Here is an 8,669-nt window from a genome sequence, read left to right as displayed (position 1 = left end):
AGAAAGGCCTTCCCTGACCACCCAAGCTCTCACCCCAGTTTAATTCTGCACGTGTCCTATCAGTAGCTGACCTTGGCCTGTTAAGTGTCCCTCTCCCCTACTGGGAGGTAAGACCCATGGAAACAATGAGCTTGTTCTTTACCTGATTCATCAGCAGCCAGAACAGGGCCAGAATGGGTGCTCAGAAAATACTGCATGAGCAAATGTCATTCCCCAATTTGAGCCAGTTTCCTCATCTATAAAACAGGGATAGCAGAGCATCTACCTCACAGGGATAAGATTAAACGAGATATTCATGTGAGCCCCAGGCACAGTGCCTGGCACTTGGTCACCTGTGGTTAATGATACTGTTATCAATACCATAATGGAATCCCCTGGCAGCAACGCGTGGGCAGGGCCAGCGGGATTCCCACACACTTCCCAGATGACCTGGTTCCAAGCAGCTGGGCTAATTGGCCCTGGCCCATTTTCTGTCACTGCCAATGTCCTCGACATCTGATAGCAGAGGGAGGGTAAATTCAGGGATGAAGAGTGGAGGAGAGCATGCTTCAACTCAAAGGTTTATTAGAAAGGCCATGGACAGACGAACCCTGAGTAACCAGCTGAGGAAGAAATGAAAAAAGCCCCGCCCCTCATGGCCTGCCCACTGGCCTCCTGTGAACTCTGTTCCCTTGCCAACCCCGAAAGAAGTCAGCCAAAAAGTGCTTTCCACATCCTCTCTCTGGGGCTGCCCAGCGTGACCGCAGGGGGTCCACTGGCAGGGCCGAGGTGGATGCTGGTGCCTGAAGCTGGAAGCCAGCAGGGCCTGAGTCCTCTCCTGTAGCAGGAAGTAGTTCTAGAACCCCCAGCAGAACAGAACGGAAAAGGAGCTGATTGGGGATCGAATGAGTTCTACTAAACAGCCAGAGGCTCTGAGAGAGGTGACACTGGACTGCCTTGGAGGTGTGTGCAGATGGCTACAGATGGCCAATCGTGGGGGTTCCCAGGGTGGGATCCCAAAACTGCTTTAAAGAGTCTCAGAGAACCCCAGTGTGACTCAGTTCCCCTCCTGGGGCCGCACTGGCTGTTTCTGCTCCCAGAAAGGCAAATGGATCTTGTAAAAATCCATGGTGGTTGATGCAATTTTTTCCATAAAAAAAGAGTTTGTACAGTGAATCGCTTTCCACCAGCAGAGCCTGAGCCGAGAAGAGTCCGTCCTGGGGAAGGAGAAGGCACTTCTCACACCCTCGCTAGGGGTGGTCTGGGCTGGCAGCTTCCCTGGCCCCTCGGGTTCCAGCTCCCTCTGGCCCTGTGACTCCAGCCTGCTCCCTCTGGGAAGCATGCCGCCTCCGTCAAGCTAGCACTGCCCTGTGGCCTGAATGCCTTGGTGCCTCACAGGGTGGTGGACGGCAACTTTCTCACTCGTCGCTGAGCCAGGATGGATGACTCGATGGGCTTCAGCTGGGGGGTGGGCTTGGAGCTGTTGAGTGCGGAGTACGTGGCTGCCATGGCTCCCTGAGAGAGAATGGGGCGGCGGGGAGGGAGGTCAGTTCACAATGGCGGGAGTTGCAGCGGGGAGGGGATGCATGCCCCAAGGGTAGGCCAGCCCCTCTCAGTGTTCCACAGCCCACTGTTTTTCTCTGTTTTTGTTTTTTTTTTGAGATAGAGTTTCAGCTCTGTTGTCAGGCTGGAGTACTACGGCACGATCTTGGCTCACTGCAACCTCCGCCTCCCAGACTCAAACGATTCTCCTCCCTCTGCCTCCCAAGTAGCTGGGATTACAGGTGTCCACCACCATGCCCAGCAATTTTTTGTATTTTTTTTTTTTTTTTTTTTTTTTTTTTTTTTTTTTTGACATGGAGTTTTGCTCTTGTCACCCAGGCTGGAGTGCAATGGCGCGATCTAGGCTCACCGCAACCTCCGTCTCCTGGGTTCAAGCAATTCTCCTGCCTCAGCCTCCCGAGTAGCTGGGACTACAGGCATGTGCCACCATGCCCAGCTAATTTTTGTATTTTTAGTGGAGACGGCGTTTCACCATGTTGACCAGGATGGTCTCGATCTCTTGACCTCATGATCGTCTTGGCCTCCCAAAGTGCTGGGATTACAGGCGTGAGCCACCGCGTCCGGCCTAATTTTTGTATTTTTAGTAGAGACTGGGTTTCACCATGTTGACCAGGCTAGTCTCGAACTCCTGACTTCAAGTGATCCACCTACTTATAATCCCAAAGTGCTGGGATTATAGGCGTGAGCCACGGCACCTGGTCCCATAGCCCACTGTTAATCTAGCCTCAGTGGTCCTTTATGGTCATGGGTCCTGCATCCCCAATCAGATGGGAGGGTTCAGAGGTCAGCAGCTGTGTCTTCCAGAGGACTGGGGGCTGTGAGTGTACCGTGACACTGTAAGTCCCTGATCATGCCACCTTGGGCTGACCTCCCAGATGCCCAGCAGCCCAAGGGTGGCCATACCTTCACAAGCTGCAGGTCTTGGTGGGACAGCTGGCTTTGGGGAAGCTTGTCTTTCTGGGTGACCCATGGATGCTGCAGAACCTGCTTGGCTGTGAGGCGCTGGTGGGGATCTACGTGTAGCATCTTGGACACCAGGTCCTGGGGACACAGTGGGCAAGGGGTTGGTGGGAGGGTTGCAGGGGAGCAGGCCTCTGATGGGGCACAGGAAGGCAACCATCTCCTGCTAGCTCCCGCCTGAACCCTTGCAGCAGCCCCTGTGATCCATTCTCCAGTCTGCTCAGGGCTCCCGCACACAGCCAAGGTTCCTGTCTCCGGGCCTTTGCTGCTCTAGACTCTTTGTCCTGGAACACCCATTTCTCCTTTACCTCCAAAATGCCATGGGGGAAGGTAGGAAAATCCTCAGGTTTGGGCTTTGACAGACTCAGGTTCAAAATTTGCCTTTTGTACTCATCAATTGAGTGCCCTGGGCAAGTTGCTTCAACTCTCTGAGCCTCAGTTTCCCTGCTGAGAAATAGGAATAACCACGCCTGCCTCACAGGTTGATGCCACACATAGAGGGCTCAACTCTGTCTGGAATACAGATTCCCAATAACCAAAAACTATTGTTAATACTGGAAGCTCACATGCCACCTCCTTGGAGGAGGCTCTGCTTAGTATGGCCAGTTACTCTGCTCTGTGTCTCCATGGTCCACATCCCTGGCCAAGATGGTCCACCTATCTGGGCCGCCAGGCACTGCTGTTCCTTGTGTGCCAACCTGTATCCCTCACTACACTGTTTCCACAAGGCCGGAGGCCAGGACTGTGGTTATGCAGCCCGTTGTGCCCTACAGGGCCCAGAATGAGAAGGGCCAGTGAATGATCACCAAGTTACCCTAACATGGTGCGGGGATTGTGGGGGTGGTCTGCCTGGGAATCTTCCACTTGGAGAAATATAGCAACAGGGATTTGTGGAACATCTACTTGGAGAAATGAGCCTGTTCACGAACAGCTGAAAAGCCCTGGGATGGGACCCTGCCTCCCTCCTCCAAATGAGGCCATGCAGGCCTTACAGACTCACCTTGGCTGTCTCTGAAACTGTGTTCCAGTTTCCCCCACTGAGGGTAAACTTCCCACTGCCGATCCGGGTTAGGATTTCCTCTGGTGTGTCACTGGGCCCGTTGGCAAATGGAGTGTATCTGCAGAAAAGCCCACACGGTCTGGGTACAGACTCTGGCCTCCATCCTGGGGCTGGGGCTGTGGTGGGAGACTGTGTCTCCCCACAGAAGGGGTGCTCCCAAGGCAGAGTTCCCAGAGGCAGTACCATGTCTCTATTTCCAGACCATCCTGAGGCAGGGCTGGCTGAGCCTTTCCTATCAGACAAGCACCACCCAGCCCAAATGCTAGGGCTGCAGGAGTGGGGCAGGGTCCACGCCAAAGGGCACTCACCCCGCCAGCATGGTGTAGAGCAGAATGCCCAGGCTCCAGATGTCACAACCTTCATCGTAGCCCTGGCGCTTCAGCACCTGGCAACAGGGCAGGGCAGGTGGTCAGCCTGGGGGCAGTAGAAAGTTGCCACAGATGCTCCTGCTACTGCTCTCAAGGGCAGGACAAGGGTCCCAGCCACAGGCTAGATCTTCCCTTGCCAGCTGGGCCAAGGTCACAGAGACTGGAGCCCTGGCCAATGTGGGGCCTCTGGGAGGGGGCATAAGGCCTCCAGTTCCCCCTCTCTTATAGCAGAGGAGGCTGGGCCACTCACCTCGGGCGCCACGAAGTTGGCTGTGTAGCAAGGTGTCATGAGGAGCCCATTCTCAGCCCGCAGCTGTTTGGCAAAACCAAAGTCGCAGATGCGCAGGCACTCAGGATTCCCGGACTCGTCCACGTACAGGATGTTGCTGGGCTTCAGGTCCCTGTGCACAACCTAGGGGCAGGGGGCTGGGGTCAGTTCTCAGTGCAGGGAGGCGGCTAGTGGCCCAGGTCAGCTGCCAGGGATGAGAAAGTTACACAGACAGGGCGTGGAGAGATGGGAGCACAGACCTGGACTCCGAGAGCAGGGGAAAGGGCTGAAATGAGGGCCTTGCTGCTGCTGCTACTGCCCATTTGAACTCTGTGTAGGTGTCTACAGGTAGCTCTAAGTCAACCTGTCCAAAACTGAACTCCCAATTCTCCCCTAAAACTACTCATCACATAATCTTACCTCGTGGCAACTCCATCCTTCCTGTTACTTAGGTCAAAACCTAAAAAGTGTCATTCTCCAAAGTCTAAAAAGTGTCATTCTCTTTTTTTTTGAGACAAGTCTCCCTCTGTCGCCAAGGCTGGAGTGCAGGGGCAAGATCTCGGCTTTCTGCAGCCTCTGCCTCCCAGGATCAAGTAAGTCTCTGCCTCAGCCTCCAGAGTAGCTGGGATTACAGGCACCCCCCATGATGCCTGGATAATTTTTTGTGTTTTTAGTAGAGGCAGGGTTTCTGACATTTTAACATTTTGGGCTGGATGATTAAAAAAAAAAAAGAGAGAGATGGGGTTTCACCATGTTGGCCAGTCTGGTTCCAAACTCCTGACCTCAAGTGATCCACCCGCCTTGGCCTCCCAAAGTGTTGGGATTACAGGCATAAGCCACCGAACCCAGCCCTGTTTTCCTAATCTTTATAATCTATGAATATACTGCTTTACTTTTATCTGTAGCATTTGCCACCACTTAACATAATATTCAATCTGTTTTCAGAGTCTGCCCACTGGAATGTAAGCTCCATGAGTGTTTTGCTCACTGCTGTATCCCAGCACTTAAACTAGCTCCTAGTACATGGCAGGTATTTAATAAAGACCTGTTGAATGAATGAATGAATGACACTGCTGAGGCCATAAGCAAATGGCTTTCCTCTGGGCCCTGCTTGCTCATCTCTAACTTGAGGGGGGTGAACCACTCCACATTTCATTCTTATCCTTCTCACACTCTGTAAGGTTTTTTTTTTTTTTTTTTTGAGACAGGGTCTCTGTTGCCCAGGCTGGAGTACAGTAGCATGATCATGGCTCACTGCACCCACAACCTCCGGCTCAAGTGATCCTCCCACCTCAACCTCCCGAGTAGCTGGGACTAGAGGTGTGTGTCACCACACCTAGCTAATTTTTAAAACATTTTTGTGCCGGGCGCGGTGGCTCACGCCTGTAATCCCAGCACTTTGGGAGGCCGAGGCAGGCGGATCACGAGGTCAAGAGATCGAGACCATCCTGGTCAACGTGGTGAAACCCCGTCTCTACTAAAAATACAAAAAATTAGCTGGGCATGGTGGTGCGTGCCTGTAATCCCAGCTACTCAGGAGGCTGAGGCAGGAGAAATGCCTGAACCCAGGAGGCGGAGGTTGCGGTGAGCCGAGATCGCGCCATTGCACTCCAGCCTGGGTAACAAGAGCGAAACTCCGTCTCAAAAAAAAAAAAAAAAAAAACATTTTTGTGTAAAGACAGGGTCTTGGCTGGGCGTGGTGGCTTATGCCTGTAATCCAAGCACTTTGGAGGCCAAGGCGGGCGGATCACCTGAGGTCGGGAGTTCAAGACCAGCCTGACCAACATGGTGAAACCCCGTCTTTATAAAAAAAAAAAAAAAAAAAGAAAAAAGACAGGGTCTCGCTATGTTGCCCAGGCTGGTCTTGAACTCCTGGGCTCAAGTGATCCTCCTGTCTGGGCCTCCCAAAATGCTGGGATTATAGGTGTGAATCACTGTCACCCTTGGGCTCTCTCCTTCAAACACAATCCTATAGCCCACAGCACAAGGCCAGGTCCCCAGGAATGTGGACTCTTCCCCACAGAGGGCCTAGCCAAGATTCCTAGAGGTCAGGAATGCTCAGCTTGGCTGAGGACACCAACTACCCTGTACAAGAGAACTCCGGCCTTCAGCCTGGAAAGGTGTCAGCCCCTGAGGCTTTCAGCTTGATAGGCTGCTGGCCTTTAAAAAAAAAAAACAAACAAAAAAAAGAGAACTCCCAGTTTACAAAGAACGTTTCCGGTCACGATCTCACTGGAGCCACCCACCACACCTCCACAGGTGGACAGGGATTATTAGCTCCGTTTTACAGAAGAGAAAACCAAGGCTCTGAGAGGACAATTTTCTTTTTTCTTTTGAGACAAACTCTTGCCAGTGGCATGATCTCGGCTCATTGCAACCTCCAACCCGGGTTCAAGCAACTTTCATGTCTCAGCTTCCCAAGTAGCTGGAATTACAGGCGTGCGCCACAACGCCTAGCTAATTTTTGTATTATAGAGACAGGGTTTCACCATGTTGGCTAGGCTGGTTTCAAACTCTGGCCGCCAGTGATCTGCCCACCTTGGCCTCCCAAAGTGCTGGGATCACAGGTGTGAGCCACTGCACCTGGCCTGAGAGGACAATTGACTTGCATGTAAGTCAGAGGCAGAGGCAAGACCAGGACCCAGTTCTGAACTTAATTCCATAGTCTTTCCAGTTTAGCATAGCACACATGACACTCCTGGGACACAGGGATATAGAAGTTGTTGATCTTTTTTCCTATCCTACTACAACATAGAGAAACGACAAACTCCTGCAGGAAACTGTCTCACCACTGCCCAGTATCAGAATAGTAGGGATGGTGAGTGGGGGAGGGGAAGCACAGCTTGAAAAAGCCCCACAGATGATTCTGATACCTGACCCTTGGGTGTGTATGTAGGGGGAGGAAAAGTATAGTCTCACATCTCACTGCATGGAAAATCACAATGGGCTGGGCAAGTAATGAGTGAAGCCAGGCAGAGTGGGAACCTCCAATCCATCCAAAGAGGGCAGCGGCTACCTGGCTCTAGCTGACAGTCGGTATGTAACAACTCAGACCCAGTTTTCTAAAAAGCAGCCAAATTACCAAACCTTACTAAACTATACCTCAAATCAAAAAACACCCCTTATCAGCGGCCAGGTGCAGTGGCTCACACCTGTAATCCCAGCACTTTGGGAGGCTGAGGTGGGTGGATCACCTGAGGTCAGGAGTTCATGACCAGCCTGGCCAACATGGCGAAACTCCATTTCTACTAAAAATACAAAAATTAGCTGAGTGTGATGGTGCATGCCTGTAATCCCAGCTACTAGGGAGGCTGAGGCAGGAAAATGGCTTGAACCCAGGAGGCGGAGGTTGCAGTGAGCTGAGATCCTGCTGCTGCACCCCTGCCTGGGTGACAGAGCAAGACTCTATCTCAAAACAAACAAACAAAAAAAAACAACAAAAACACACCCCTTATCTTGCAGCCCAAACAAAATATATGTGTAGGCCGAATGCAGGCACTGAGGCAATAAGCTGTGACCTCCAGAAGAGTTAGGATTCCTGTCACAGGAAGGAGTTGGGCAGGCCAGGGTGTGAAGCCCGGCTTTACCATCCACTTGGTCTTGGGCATGCCAATTAACCTCTCTAGCCCTCAGTTTCCTCACTTGTAAAATAGGGCTGATAACAGTATTCAACCCGAGGCTTACAGGAAAGAACAGGAATATTTAGCACAGAGCTTGGGAGATGACAGATGTCACAGTAACCCCAGAACTGCCTGGGACTGAACCCCTCTGTCATGCTGGATGTTAAGATACAGCGACTGCTTGTGAAGAAGCACTTAAAAACTAGAGACCAGAGGCGGCTGTCCAAAGCAGCATTGGACCACATGCATGCGTTCAGAGCACAGGCTCAGCCAGGCACAGTGGCTCACGCCTGTAATCCCAGCACTCTGGGAGGTTGAGATGGGTGGATCACCTGAGGTCAGGAGTTCATGACCAGCCTAGCCAACATGGTGAAACCCCGTCTCTACTAAAAAATACAAAAAATCAGCCAGGCATGGTGGAGGGCACCTGTAATCCCAGCTACTTGGGAGGCTGAGGCAGGAGAATCTCTTGAACCCGTTAGGCAGAGGTTGCACTGAGTCGAGATCACGCCATTGCACTCCAGCCTGGGCAACAGAGCGAGACTCTATCTCAGAAAAAAGGAGCACAGGCTCTGGGCTGGGTGCAGTGGCTCACGCCTGTAATCTCAGCAGTTTGGGAGGCTGAGGTGGGAGAATTGCTTGAGCCCAGGAGTTTGAGGCAACAGGGTGAGACCCTGTCTCTACAAAAAAAAATTTAACAATTAGCCAGGTGTGGTGGCATGGCTGTAGTCCTATCTATGCAGGGTGGGGGTTGTTGAGGAGGGAGGAGCACTTGAGCCTGGAAGGTCAAGTCTGCAGGGAGCCAAGATCATGCCACTGTACTCCAGACTGGGTGACAGAGTGAGACAGTC

At 52.2% G+C, this 8,669-nt stretch overlaps 1 protein-coding gene across 1 annotated transcript in view; it reads right to left on the bottom strand.

Moving 5' to 3' along the window:
- Positions 1-544: 544 nt before the first annotated feature.
- Positions 545-8,669, bottom strand: part of RPS6KA1 (ribosomal protein S6 kinase A1) — a 26,963-nt gene continuing 18,838 nt past the window's right edge. The window contains exons 14-18 of the mRNA XM_017534802.2: positions 4,181-4,342; positions 3,871-3,947; positions 3,503-3,620; positions 2,446-2,583; positions 545-1,494 (exon numbers count right to left, since the gene is read on the bottom strand). Coding sequence (XP_017390291.2) covers positions 1,372-1,494; positions 2,446-2,583; positions 3,503-3,620; positions 3,871-3,947; positions 4,181-4,342 — 618 coding nt within the window. The 3' untranslated portion in view covers positions 545-1,371. The remainder of the gene's footprint in view (positions 1,495-2,445; positions 2,584-3,502; positions 3,621-3,870; positions 3,948-4,180; positions 4,343-8,669) is intronic.

The sequence above is a fragment of the Cebus imitator genome, unplaced genomic scaffold, assembly GCF_001604975.1.
Source record: "Cebus imitator isolate Cc_AM_T3 unplaced genomic scaffold, Cebus_imitator-1.0 Scaffold87, whole genome shotgun sequence".
Classification (NCBI taxonomy): Eukaryota; Metazoa; Chordata; class Mammalia; order Primates; family Cebidae; genus Cebus; species Cebus imitator.
Note: the sequence above shows the minus strand (reverse complement) of the source record. Positions and strands in the feature narration are given on the sequence as shown.